Here is a 15,397-nt window from a genome sequence, read left to right as displayed (position 1 = left end):
ACAAAGTGTAACTGAAATGGAATTGCTTTGAAAATAATGGCCTTGCTTTTATCTTAGGCTTTTTATTTATTTTTTATTTTTTTAGTGAGTCAGATTTTTGACAAACGTCACTTTTTAAAAAAGTTTTTAATGAGTGGGGCTTTGTAATAGCATCTTTTTATTTCACAGGCAAGTTTCTTTTTGTGAGATCATAGTGCTGAACAGTTTTGATTGTCCTTTTAATACACGATAAAGGATGCCAGTAAGCTTATACGTATATGACTGTAAAACTTAATTTTAAGGTAATTAAAATACTCTCTAAGTGTTGTACTGTTAAACCAGAGATCTATTAATAAATATTGACTTAACTGAATGACTTTTAAAGGTGATTTTTATTTTTAATTTTTAAAATTACATGTGTTATTTTAAGGTAGGAAATGGGGAAAACATGGAGTCTTAAGTTTATGAATCTCTGGTCATTTTTTAGTTTTGTCAAGTATCTAATTTTTTTTTTTTCGTTTAGGTTTTCTTTTTATTCCTAATAAAGTTCCCTTTGAAAAATTAAAATAAATATGTTGTGGATCATTGAAAGTTATTTTTATTTTCTTATTTTCAGTGTTATTTGATAGTTTACTGCATTATTGTTTACTGCATTATTAATTGTTGCTATTTATTTTTATGTTTCACTTGTAATTTATCTATACCTTAAGAAGACGATTCTTCAGATGGTACATAACATATTACCCGCTGCTCAGATGAATGCAGAGACATGAAATCTAGTTCGTTCTTGCTTTACTTTTCTGATCATTTATAATGCAGTAGTTGTATTACTCTTGCGGTATTTTACAACTGTGATACAGCACCCATGTAAAAAGTGTACGAAAATATACAGGTACACTTTAAAGAACAGTTACAAAATAAACATCCCTATACTTTTGGCCCACCCAAGAAATAGCATGTTCTACTACTCCAGGAGACCTTTGGGTGTCCTTCCCTATTGCCTCCTCTTCCCATCTTCTGAGAGGATCACTGTTCTGTCTTTTGTGTTAAACATTTCTTTGCTTCTTAATTTTTTGAATGTTATATAAGTGGGACCACACTTCATATATTATTTTGAAGCTTCTTTTTCTCATCATATTTCTCAGATTCATCCATGTTAATAAATGTAGCTGTGGTTCAATCTTTGTGGCAAACTTTTAAAATCAATATGTAACATACAACAAGACACACAATCTCAAGTCTAAAGCTTGATGAAGTTTTACAAAATGAATACCTTTATAGAATCACCTTTTAAATCAAGATAGAGAACATCACCAGCTCTCCAGAAACCTCTGTTTTGCTCCTTCCCGGTCATTTATCATCCCCCCAAAGTAACCACTATTCTGCATTATATCACCATAGATTAGTTTTAACTGTTTCTGATTCATAAAGTATGTCCACTTTTTTCTAGCTTCATTGTCTCAACATTATGTTGGGAGATTGATTCATGTTGTGGCATTTAGCAATGGATTATTATTTTTTTTTTATTTTACTACTCTGTGAATATATCATATTTATATATCCATTCTACTGTTATTGAGCATTTGGGTTTTTTCCAGGTTTTGGCTATTATAAATAATGCTCCTGTGAACATTGTTTTACATGTCTTTCAGTGCACATATGTACACTATGTTGACTTGGAAATGTAATTACAGTAGATACTGCCAAAGAATTTTCCCAAATGGTTATAGCAATTTACATTTCCATGGTAGGACTTCAGAGTCTGTGGTTCGCCATCTTTCCCAGCATTGGTTTGTCAGTTTCTTTTAGTTTTAGCAATTCTAGTATGATTTTTTTTTTTTTAAAGATTTTATTTATTTATTTGACACAGAGAGAGAGACAGCCAGTGAGAGAGGGAACACAAGCAGGGGGAGTGGGAGAGGAAGAAGCAGGCTCCCAGCAGAGGAGCCCGATGTGGGGCTCGATCCCAGAATGCTGGGATCACGCCCTGAGCCGAAGGCAGACGCCCAACGACTGCGCCACCCAGGCGCCCCAACTAGTATGATGTTTTAAACTTGCATTTTCCCTCATGACTAATGACATCGAGCACTTTTCTCCAGGCTTTTTGGCCATTTGGATGTCCTCTTTTGTGAAATTCCTATTCATTTTTTAATAAAAAACGGATTGTCAGTCTTTTCTGTATTGATTTGTCATAATTCTTTATATATTCTGGATGCAAATTGTTTGTTGATATATGTATGGCAAGTATCTTTTCCTCCTTTCACTGTGTGTTCTGTTGAATGTTATTAAATTATAGTTTTATTTGTTATTTGTCTCTGGTATTGTTTGTGCTTGTTTTGTGTGTCCTGTTTAAGATTTCTTAAAATGCCTTACTTATCTCAGGATCATGGAGATACTTGCCTGTGTTAGCTTCTAGAAGCTTTCTAATTTTACCTTTCTCAATTAGGCATGTGCTACATCTGGAATTGATTTTTACGTATGAAGTTAGGTAGGGCTCCCTGCTACACCCTCCTGCCACTGGCCCAGGTTAGGGGATAGCCATTTGATTCCGCATTAAAAAAAAAAAAAAAAAAAGCCATTCTTTCCCCATTCTTGTAGTTGGCATCATTATTGTAAACTAGGAAATCTTATTTGTGTGGGTTTGTTTCTGGACTTTTATCGCTTCCATTGGTCTGTTTGTCTATCTGTGTGCTATTCCACGCTGCCTTAATTACCATAGCTTTGAAACAAATCTTGATTTTTAGTAGTGTGATATATGCTCTTCTTGGTTCTTTACATTCTCATTTAAATTTTATAAGTAGCTTACCAGTTTATACATACACACACAGACACACACTAACACACACACACCCCCCTTCTTTGAGATTGTGATTGGGAATGTATTGAGTTTGTAGATCAATTTGGGAAGAATTAATATCTTTATAATGTGGAATTACACTCCAAGGCCCAGGCAAGCAGTGATCTGCTTTTTGTCTCTATAGTTTTGCCTTTTTTAGAAATTTCATATGAGTGGGATCATAAACTATGTAGTCTTACGCATCTGGTTCTTTCACTTAGTGTGTTGTTATTGAAGTTCATGTTGCATGTATCTGTAGTTTATTATGAATAATGCTGCTGTGGACATTCATATTGCAAATTTTTGTTTGAGCACATGTTTTTCATTTCTTTTGGGTAGATATGCAGTGGGTTGTATGATAAGTGTATAGTTAACTTTTTAAGGGAAATATCAAACTGTGTTCCTAAGTGGCAGTACCGTTTTACATCCCCATTAGCAATGTGTGAGTGTTTCAGTTTTTTCACATCCTCAACTCTTGGTATTATCAGTGTTTTTGATTTTGGTCATTTTAATGGGCATGTAGTGGTATTGCATTGTGATTTTAATTTGCATTCCCCTAATAACTAATTAGGCTGAGCATCTTTTCAAGTGCTTAATGGCCATTTGTAAATCTTCTTTGGAGAAATGTCTTTTCCAATAGTTACTTGCTCCCCACACACCCAACTACAATAATCACTATAGACATTTCTAAAAAGGAGAATAATGGGAGGCACAAAGTAGTCACTGGTCCATAGCAATTCTGAAATCCAGTTGGGCAAATATTAAAAATTCCTTAATTAAAGCTCGAGACCTGGGAGTAATATTCCATGTCTCTTGGCTTCTCTCACTGGGTTCTTGATTCCATCTTCTGAGTTCTTATTTTTTCATGAAAGATAGCATGTATTTGCAGCTGAGTAATTTTCTCAACCTGCTTCCTTCCAGAAGAATTTTGGAGGTCCAGTGGCCCCTTTTCATTTTGTACTCTATCTTTTCAGTCCAGGAGAGAAGTGATTTTGCTGGTATAATTTTCTCAAAAACTTTGTAGATTTCCTGTACATCTTATTTATGTTCATTCCATTAGGCAAAAGCCACATATATTAATCTCATTGAGATTCCCTTTCCACATTGGGTTGCTTCTGAGAAGATTGAGGGACAATGACCTTAACCTTTCTAGAGACTCCATTGTTTGATTGAGAGGATCTGTATGGCATAGGCTTAATCTTTTTAAAGGTCTCTATGTGTCAGTGTATAGTACTTTGATGTACCACCTTTAATCTTTTTGATCTTAAAAAAAAGATTTTTCATTTATACTCTTGGCTTTATCTCTAGGCAGTGCCCAAACGTCACTTGGATGACATTTCTTACTTTAGCATCTTTTGCCAGCTGGAGACTGAGAATTTTTAAAACCATGAAGCCCTGATTCTTTTTTCTTTTAATTTATTACTCTCCTCTTGCATTTTACTGTGGGCAACAAGAAATACTTTGCTTGGAAATCTCCTTCATTATATCACTTACCCAATTTATTAACAACATTTTCTATTTTACATGTTACTGAAGGTGATAGTGTGGCTTTCTGCCACTGTATAAAAAGGAGCCCTCTTCCTCTAGATTTTAATAACATGTCTCTCACTTCGTCTTGAGCTCTCACTGGCAATGTCTTCAAATTCCAGATTTCTACCTACAGCTTCTTCAAGTCAATTTTGTTTTTCACTAGCATACTATTCAAAGTCCTTCCATACTCCTACCACTATCTGGTTCAAATGACATTTAAGGCGTTAGTTATTATCTGTTGCTGCATAACAAATTATTCCAAGTCTTAGCAGCTTAAAAAGAATAAACGTTTATCATCTTGTGGACATGACTTGCCTGGGATTTGTGGCTCAGGTTCTCTTATAAAGCTACAAAGTATTTGTGGGGTGTTTATCTGAGGGCCTCAGTATTATGGCTTTCATCCAGAGGCTTCCCTGAGTTTCTTGTTGTTTAGACTTCTCCAGTGGACAGCGTGCAACATGGCAGCTGGCTTGCATTAGAGAGAATAAGCCAGATGGAAACCAGGGTCTTTTTGTAAACTAATCTTGGAAGTGATATTCTATAACTTGTGTTAGATGCAGGTTATTAGAACTCAATCACTAGGTTCAGTGTACACTCTAGAAAAGAGCTTACACAAGGGCATGAATACCAGGAGATGGGGATCATTGGGAGCCATATTAGATATTGCATAGTACATACCTAGAACAAGTACTAAAAATATAATAGAAAGACCTATAACCAGGAAGAAATATAACTAGAGGGATTAAAATGGAATACAGTAAAGTTTTGTGACTAACACAAAAGAAGGTAGGGAAGGAAGAACAGAGGAACAAAGAGGAGATGGGACAAATACAAAACAAAGAGCAAAATGGCAGACTAAATAGAATCATATCAATAATTACATTAAATGTAAATAGACTCAACAGTTCAATCCAAAGGCAGTGATTGTTATATTGGATTAAAAAAGCAAGAACCAATTGTATGTTATCTATAAGAGACATACTTTAAAATACCAAGACAAGGAAATTGAAAGAGATGTAGAATGTAAAGAGATGTAAAATGAAAACAAGCATAAGAAAGTTGGAATGGCTGTATTAAATATCAGATAACATAGGCTGTAAGCTAAGGAGAATTATTAGAGACAAACATAATTTTGTAATGACATTAAGGGTCAGTTCATAAGCATGACATAACAATTATAAATATATATGTAGCAAATAGTAAAGCTTCAAAAACACGAGGCAAAACATAATAGCTAAAAGGAGAAACAGACAAATCCACAAATGTTGCAGATTTTAACACCCTTTCTTAGGAACTGATGGAGCAGAAAAATCAGTAAGGATAGAGGACTTGAAAAATGCACTGACCCACCTCAACCTCACTGACATCTATAAAATACCCTACCCAATAAGTGCAGGTTACACATCCTTTAAGTGCACATGGCATGTTCATCCAGATAGGTCATCTCTGGGTCATAAAAGAAATCTCAATTGGTCTCAGAAGATGAAAGACATGGAGTATATATTCTGTCCTCATTTGAATTTAATGAGAAATTAATAATACTATTGTACATCCAGAAAAGCCCTAAAATGTTTATAAATTTAAAAACTTCTTTTTTTTAAAAAAAGATTTAGTTTTAAATGATCTCCACACCCAGTGTGGGGCTCGAACTCACAACCCTGAGATCAAAAGTTGCATGCCCCACTGACTGAGTCAGCCAGGTGTCCCAAAAAAATCACCTCTAAGAAAGAAATCACAAGGGAATTTAGAAAATATTTTCAAACAGAAGATAAGGAAAATACAAAATTTATGAGGTACAGCTAAGGCAGTGCTTAGAGGGAAATTTAGAGTTTTTAATGCTTATAACAGTAAAGAAGAGATATCAGGGTGTCTGGGTGGCTCAGTCAGTTAAGTGTCTGACTCTTGATTTCAGCTTAGGTCATGATTTCAGGGTCCTGGGATTGAGTCCAGTGTTAGGCGCCATGCTTAGCATGAAGTTTGCTTGAGATTCTCCCTCTCCCTCTGCCTGACCCCCGAGCTTGTGCACCCTCTCTCTCTCTCTAAAATAAATAAATAAAATCCTTAAAAAGAAAAGAAAAGAAGAGATATCTAAAATCAGTGCTAACAGCTCCCCCCTTTGGAAGCTGGAAAAATAAGAGGTGAGTGGACCCAATGTAAGTAGAATGAAGGAAAAAAATAGATGAATGGAAATTAATGCAACAGAAAGCAATAGAGAAACATCAATGAACCAAGCATTGACTTTTTTTTTTTTTTTAAGACTTTATTTGTCAGAGAGAGAGAGGGTGCACAAGCAGGGGGAGCATCAGACAGAGGGAGAAGCAGACTCCCTGCTGAGCAAGGAGTCTGATTCGGGACTTCAACCCAGGACCTTGGGATCATGACCTGAGCCGAAGACATACACTTAACCCACTGAGCCACCCAGGTGTCTGCATTGATTTTTTTTTTTTTGAAAGCTAAATAAAATTGATAAATTCTGGTCAGACTGATCAAATAAAAAGAAATACAGTGACAAATATAAAAACCTGTAGAATTTTAATTTTGGCTTATATTTCCATTTTTTTGTTTTCTATAGGAGTATAAAGAAGTATGCATAAAATAATTATAAATATGTGTTAATGAGTACATGGTATAAGTAACAAAAAGCTGTGGAGAAAGATGTGGAGCTGTAAAGGAGTAGAGGTTTTGTGTGCAATTGAAGTTTAAAATATATTGTTGTAATTTTAGGATTTTTTTTTTTTTTTTTGTGATGTTCGTGGTAACCACAAAGAAAATATACACAAAAGGCTATGAGACGGGAATCAAAACACGTCACTACAAAAAAAATCAACTAAATAAAAAGGGTAGGCAGTAAGGAAGGAAATAGACAAATAAGCTATAGGAATACAGAAGATAACAAAATGGGAATAGTCTTTGTCCATCACTAATTAATTGCACTTTATATGTAAATGTATTAAACCCCACAATCAAAAGTCATGGCTTAGAAGAATGGATAAAAAAATGCCAGTATCCAACTATATGCTGTTTACAGGAGACTCACTTTAGATCTAAGGACACACACACATTGAAATTGAAAAGATGAAGAAAGGTATTCCATATAAATAGTAACCAAAGGAGAACAGAGGTGGCTATATATCATGCAAAATGGACTTTAAATAAAAAACTCTTATGAGACAAAGAAGGACATTATATTATGATAAAAGGGTCAATTCACCAAGAAGATTTAACAATTATAAACATACATGCACCAAACATCAGAAGTCCTAAATATATGAGGCAAACATTGACAGAACTGAAGGGAGAAATAGCTCTATAATAATAGTAGGAAACTTTGGTACCTCACATTCCCTAATTCAATAATGGATAGAACAATCAGAAGATTAATTAAGAAATAGAAGACTTGAACAACACTGTAGACCAATTGGACCAAACAGATATATACAGAGTAAATCACCTAACAACTGCAGAATACACATTTTTCTCGGGAGTGCATGGAATATTCTCTAGGGTAAACCATATGGTAGGCCACAAAAAGTCTTAATACGTTTTGAAAAATCAAAATCACACAGAGTATTTTTTTCTGATCAAATTATAAGGAAACTAGAAGTCAGTAGGAGAAGTACAACTAGAAAATTCATAAATTTATGGAAATTAAATAACTCACTCTGAGCAAGCAATGAGTAAGGAAGAAATCAAAAGGGACATTAGAAAATATATTGAGGTAATGCAAATGAAAACACAATGAACCAAAACTTGTGAGATGCTGTGAAAGCAGTGCTAAGAGGGAAATTTACAGCTGTAAAAGCTTACATTAAAAAAGAAAAAAAGATCTCACATTGAGGAACTGAATTTGCATCTTAAGGAACTGGAAAAAGAAGAACAAACTCCAGATTTAGCAGAAGAAAGGAAATAATAAAAATTAGAGCAGAGATAAACAAAATGGAGAATGAAAAAAGCATTAGGGAAAAAATAAAACCAACAGTGGTTTTCTTAAAAAAAAAAAACCAACAAAATTGACAAACATTTAGCTGGTTTGACTGGAAAAGAAAGAAGACTCAACTGAAATTAGAAATGAAAGGGGATATTACAACTGATTTTATGGAAATGAAAAGGATTACAGGTGAGTATGATGAACAGATATATGCCAAAAAATGGGATAAACCAAATGAAATGGACAAATTACTGGAAACACACAATCTACAAAGACTGAATCATGAAGAGATAGAAAATCCGAAAAAACCTGTAACTGGTAAGGTGATCGAAGGAATATACAACAGTCTCACAACAAAGAAAAGCCTAGGACCAGATGGCTTCATTGGTGAATTCTACTGAGCATCTAAAGAATATTTAACACCAATCCTCCTCAAACTCTTCCAAAAAATTGAAGAGGTGGAAATACTTCCAATTCATGGCATGAAGTAAGAATTACCCTGATACCAAAGCCAGACAAAGACACTACTGGAAAACTACAGACCGGTTTACCTGATGAATATTGATGTAAAATTCTTAAAAAAATAAAAAATAAATAAAAAAATCCAACTAGCAAACAGACTTTGGCAGCACATTAAGAGGATTATATACCATGACCAAGTGGGATATTCCTGGAATGCAAGGATAATTCAACATATGAAACTCAATCAATATAATACATTGCATTAACAGAATGACAGAAAAAAACCACATGATCATCTCAATTGATGCAGAAAAAGCATCTAACAAAATTTAATACCCTTTCATGATAAAAATACTTAACAAACCAGGAATAGAAGGAAATTATCTCTAAATAATAGTCCACATATGAAAAGCAGATAGCCAACATCATACTTAATGTTGAAAGACAAAGACTTACTTTATGTCAGGAACAGGACAATGATGCCCACTCTTGTCACTTCTATTCAACATAGTACTAGAAGTCCTAGCCAGAGCAATTAGACAAGAAAAAGAAAGGAATCCGAATTGGAAAGAAAGAAGTAAAATCACCTCTGTTCACAGGTGACACGATCTTATACATAGAAAACCCTACATATTCCATAAAAAACTGTTAGAACCAATAAATTCAACAAAGCAGCGGGATACAAAACCAACACAGAAAAATCAGTTGCATTTCTTTATACACTAACAGTAAACAATGTGAAAAGAAATTAAGAAAACAATTCCAGGGGCGCCTGGGTGGCGCAGTCGTTAAACGTCTGCCTTCGGCTCAGGGCGTGATCCTGGCGTCCTGGGATCGTGCCCCACATCAGGCTCCTCCGCTGGGAGCCTGCTTCTTCCTCTCCCACTCCCCCTGCTTGTGTTCCCTCTCTCGCTGGCTGTCTCTCTCTCTGTCAAATAAATAAAATCTTAAAAAAAAAAAAACAATTCCATTTACAATAGCCCCAAAAAGAATAAAATATTTAGGAATAAACTTATTTAAGGAGGTGAAAAGCTACAAAATGTGGAAAAAAATTAAAGAAGACACTAGTAAATGGAAAGACATCCTGTGCTCATGGATCCAATGCAATACTATCAAGATTCGAGTGACATGTTTTTTTTTTTTTTCTCCCAGAATTACAAAAATCCATCCTAGAATTCATATGGAATTTCAAGTGACAATGTAGCCATAACAGTCTTGGAAAAGAAGAACAAAACTGGAGTTCTCACACTTTCTGATTTCAAAATTTATTCCAAAGCCACAGTAATCAAAACAGTGGTATTATTATAAAGATGGGAGATATATATAGAATAACATACTAGAATAGAGACCCTGGAACTAAACCCTTGTATATATGACCAAATTATTTTTGTCAAGGGTGCCAAGACCATTTAAGAGGAATAGGACAGTTTTTCAACAAGTGGTGCTGGGAAAACTAGATGCAAAACACATGCAAAAGAATGAAGGTGGACTTTTACCTTACATTATATACAAAAATAAACTCAAAATGGATCAAAGACCTAAATATAAGAGCTACAACTCTAAAACTTTTAGTTGAAAATATAGGGGGAGGCTTCATGGCAGTGGATTTGGCAATGATTTGGATATGACACCAAAAGCAAAAAAATAGATGAGTTACATCAAAATTAAAAAACTTTTGTGTATCAAAGGGTGCAATCAACAGAATGAAAAGACATCCCATGCAATGGGAGAAAATATTTGCAAATTGAAACATGGTTAATTTTCAGAATATATAAAAAAATTCTACAAGTTGGGATGCCTGGGTGGCTCAGTCATTTAGGTGTCCGACTCTTGATTTTGGCTTGGGTCATGACCTCGGGGTCATGGTACTGAGCCCTGAGTTGGGCTCTCAGCTCAGCTTGGAGCCTGCTTAAGATTCTCTCCCTCTCCCTCTGCCCCTCTGCCCCCTGGTTCACACATGTGTGCACACTCTTTCTAAAAACAAAACAAAACCAAAACAAAACTTCTGCAACTCAATGCTAACAAAAAACTACCTGGTCAGAAATAGGCAAACAACTTGAATAGCCGTTTCTCCAAAGAAGATATGCATATGACCAATAAACACATGAAAAGATGCTCAATATCAATAATCATTCTGGAAATGCAAATCAAAAACATACCGAGATACCACCTCACACCTATTAGGATGGCTACTATTAAAACCCAGAAATTAAGTGTTATCAAGGATGTGGAGAAATTGAGACCCTTGTGCACTCTTGGTGGAAATGTAAAATGGGATAGGCTACTGTGAAAAATAATATGGCAGTTCCTCAAATTAAAAGTAGTTACCATATGATCTAACAAACCCAAAAGAATTGAAAATGGGAACTTGAACAGTTATTTGTACACTCATGTTCATGGTATCATTATTTGCACTATCCAAAAGGTGGAAGAATTCCAAGTGTTCGTTAGTCGATGAATGGAAAGAAAATGTGGTATATACATACAATGGAAGATGAGTGAGCCTTAAAAAGGGAGGAAATTCTGACACATGTTGCAGCATGGATGAAGCTTGAAGATGTTATGCTGGGGGAAATAAGCCAATCACAAAAAGACAAATACTGTATGTTTCCACTTATATGAGGTACCTAAAGTAGATTCATAAAGGCAGAAAGTAGAATGGTGTTTGCCAAAGGCTGTAGGCAGAGAAGAATGGGGAGTTATTGTTTAATGGGTATAGAGTTTCAGTTTGGGAAGATGAAAATGTTCTAGAGATGGATGGTGGTGATGGGTGCACAGCAATATGCATGTGCTATTTTTTAAAAGATTTTTATTAGCGTGAAAGCACAGGTGGGGGGAGGAGCAGAGGGAGACGGACAAGCAGACCCCATGCTCAGCACGGAGCTGGGTGCAGGTTTTGATTTCGGGACCCTGAGGTCATGACCTGAGCCAAAACCAAGAGTCCGACACCTAACCAACTGAGCCACCCAAGCGCCCCTGTGAATATACTTAATGCCACTAAACTGTACACTTAAAAATGGTTAAGACAGTAAATTTTATGTTACATGTATTTTGCCACAATTAAAAATAAAAGAGAGAAAACACAAATTAGCAGTATCAAGAATGTAAAGGAGACTCCATATGGATCATGCATGCATTAAGAATATAATAAGAGAATAATATAAACAACTTTATATCACTGAAAACTTTGAGGAAGTAGACACATTCCCTGAAAGACACAGAACCAAAAATGACTCAAGAAGGAACGGGAAATTTGAGTAGCCCTATTACCTACCAAGGAAACTTAATTCGTAATTAACTACCTTTTCACAAAGAAATCTCCAAACCCAGATGGCTTCCTTGGTGAATTTTATCAGGCTTTTATGGAAGAAATACCATCCTGCATGAAATTTTTCCAGGAAATAGAGGAAGAGGGAATGCTTCCAAACTGATTTTGTTAATTCAGTATTACGTTGTTTCCAAAAAAAGACAAAGACATTACAAGAACATAAAACTGCATACCAGTATTCCCTCATGGACATAGATTTAAACATTCTTAATAGCAAATTGTATTCAGAAAAAGGATACAAAGGATAATATAACATGAATATATGGGGCTTATCCCAGGAACATGAGGGTTTTTGGTACTTGAAGATCTATGTATTTCATCACATAAATAAGAAAGAAAAACCATGTCTTGTGTCTTATCTATCTTTATGGGGGCAAGTCTTTGTTTCTCTAGTATTTGGAATCAAGAATGATGCTGAGAGAATGGTTCTGGATTCCTGCTGAGATATTTTAATATTAGGAAAAAGTGAAAGGGAAAAATTTATATTTCCTATAGTTTTATTCCTTCTGGGGAGGTAAGAGGCATTTGCATGTCAGGAAACTTACTAACATGCTTACTAATGTTTCTGTGTTAGTTTCAACACCCTGAAATTGATCAAGCCACAGTCCCTCTCTTCTCATTGGTGCAAGTACCATAACCATAAGCTCCTGTAATCATGTCCCCTGTACCAGGTGCTCTCTGAGCACCACATCTTGCTATTCTGTGTGGCAGACAGCACCTGTTATTCTTCCTAAAGAGGCTTATAGGGTTGAGCTTTGTCTCCTATCCTCTCTGTCACTGTCACCCTTACCTCCAGCTCCATCACTGTGAGTTTGAACTGCCTCTCTGCTCTGAGTTCCAGTTAATGGTGTTTCCAGCTGGAGATAGTCCCAGTGGCAAGAAACCAAACTTCTGTGCCCAATGTCCTGTGTCTCTTGTGTCAGCCAGATTTTAGCAATGATAAGGCCTCCTTCATTAGTTGTCTCGACTGCCTGTACAAGAAACTGGCTTCAGGAATGCCTCTGCTTTATTTGGCCTGAATTGGAGCATGTTTTAGGGACAATATAACGAATTTAGTTTTGGACAAGTTAAATTGTAAGTAAGTAGGGCTTTTCAAATTTGTATTTATAATGGGGCTGGAGGCCGAGAGAGAGCAGTTTGGGTTGGAAATGTAGATTTAGTAACCAAAGCTTCGTGTTATTTGAAAAATGGATAGTCGTTTTATTAGCACTTTGGATTGTCCAGAGGGAATGCATGTAAAAGGGAAATAAACAAGGTTAGATGCAGAACCCTGAGATTATAGCATGCTTGGAGTGGGCAGGGAAGGAAAAGCTGCTGAATGTTATTGTGAAGGAGTTTTCTGAAGGATCGAATGAGAACTGGAGAAGAATGGTTCTACGGAGCCAGTGAATGTGGCATCTTTAAAACACCGTTCCTGATGTTTTAGTGAGATGGACTAGAGTAAGGACAGATAGCGGCTCATTTGCTTGAGCAACTAGGAGATCGTTGATGACGTATTATGGCACTTTCAGGATGAGTGGAAGTCAGTTTGCAGTTGATTGAAAAGTGTATGGTTAGGACATGGATCTAATAACTTTGAAAATTTATTGTGAAGGGAAAGAGGTAGATTGGTACAGAGGACAGCTACAAGTGAATTAAAGGATATGTTGTTTTATGTATGCACCCTGTGTAATAAATAAATAAATGTTTCAGTTCTCTTTTTTATTAATATTTTGTATGAGAATTTCTTTTAATATTTAAGCATTTTTCAATTTTTAAGTTAGCTCTTTTTATGATTGTTTAATCTATTCTTAAAGAAGGACAGGCCACTGCTTAGTATGGTATATCAGGTTGCCATCCTTAGTTTTAAATGTTTATATCAGCTCAAGCACATGGGATAATGAAATTATTCTCAAAATATTACTTTGTCTCTTTTTCTCATTTGTTTTTAGATACCTGGGATATTGAATACAGGTATAAAAAATTAATAGCTCTCTTTAAAACAGCTTTTTCAGACATTTTACATTACTTAGTAACTAGTCTAAGTAATGTTATTCTTTCATTGTTACTAACAAAAACACTGTCATTGTCATCTTGTCTTTTTCAACTACTATTCTGTCTTTGGGAATACTTAGTATGGACCAGTATTTGTGAAGGGAATCCTGATAGGGCTTGTGGTTAAAAGTTAGTGACTTTAACTCACTCTTTAATGGTTAATTTCCATTTTATATATCTTGAAGGAGCTGTTCAGAGCATAGATATTCATAATAATGAAACTTTCATTGACATAGCTTGAGTAAAAAATATATGAGAGACTCCAGGCTAAAGTAGAATATTGAGAATGATATTTTTATATTATATTTTATATTGGAGAAAAGCCTTTTTGTTCAAATCCATTTGGAAGCTTAAACTATTTTCCCAAATTTACCGTACTTATAACATTTTACCTGAATTAACATGGTGTATCTTAAATTTAAGACTGATTTATCTGTAGTTTCTGACATGACTTCAAATTAATCCAAATTTCCAGTACATGAGGATTTTTAAATTTTATGTATTTTAAGGCTTCATCTTGATGTACAACATGAATCCAAGAAAACTTACTAACCTTTTAAAACAATTATCCTCTCTGGGAAAATATATGCTTCATTTTTCTCTTGTTCTCCACTTAGGAAAATAGGGAGGAAGGAGAAAGGATTTAAATACATGTAGTTTATTACAGCTCCATTTAAAAATAGCATTTGTTTGTAAGCAAGTATGTGGCATTTAGGTGACATTTTATTTATAGTTAAATCTCAATAAAATAAAATGTGAGAAATACAAATGGTCGGTAATACGCATTTCCTTTTTCTTTGCAATGGCAGCATCATTGTTAAATATAAACAATCATCTCATTTCTAAATGAAAAAAATTAGTTATCCTAGATTTGAATGCCCTGTGTCCTCTGAATTTCCCCCATTCTGATTATTACTGTTTTGCTCTGTTAGTAGGGAACAATCCACTGCGAAGCTCCAAATGAGACCACATTCTAGGAGTCCAGCCTCCAGAGAAGATGGACAAAGTGTTACCCCAAAGAGCTGTGTAAGATCAGATTCTACTTTGTTTGTTATTTTAAAATAGCTCCACAAATTTTTAGCTTTTCATGTTTGTCAAAGTTCCAACAATTACTTAAAAACAGTGAATAAAGTCTCAAGGTTTTGGTGAACACCCTGATATCAAAGAAAATGTGTGTTTGGTCTATTCCACGGTGTTCCTTCTGCTTTCTCAATTATTCGGAGGCATCATGTGAAGCAGTGTATTGTTTCTCTTATGCATTGACGAGTAACTTTGGAAGCTTCATTTTTTAGCTGTTTTT

At 35.1% G+C, this 15,397-nt stretch overlaps 1 protein-coding gene across 7 annotated transcripts in view; it reads left to right on the top strand.

Annotated features, from left to right (window-relative positions):
- Positions 1 to 15,397, top strand: part of CEP112 (centrosomal protein 112) — a 418,880-nt gene that overhangs the window by 20,157 nt on the left and 383,326 nt on the right. For 5 of the 7 annotated variants that reach the window (XM_057317731.1, XM_057317728.1, XM_057317727.1 and 2 more), the window contains exon 5: positions 15,030 to 15,123. In XM_057317731.1, coding sequence (XP_057173714.1) covers positions 15,030 to 15,123 — 94 coding nt within the window. The remainder of the gene's footprint in view (positions 1 to 15,029; positions 15,124 to 15,397) is intronic. The other 2 variants (XM_057317729.1, XM_057317726.1) reach the window with 1 other exon arrangement.

Source organism: Ursus arctos, unplaced genomic scaffold (genome assembly GCF_023065955.2).
Source record: "Ursus arctos isolate Adak ecotype North America unplaced genomic scaffold, UrsArc2.0 scaffold_24, whole genome shotgun sequence".
Taxonomy (NCBI): domain Eukaryota; kingdom Metazoa; phylum Chordata; class Mammalia; order Carnivora; family Ursidae; genus Ursus; species Ursus arctos.
This window is presented reverse-complemented; position numbering and strand designations above follow the sequence as displayed.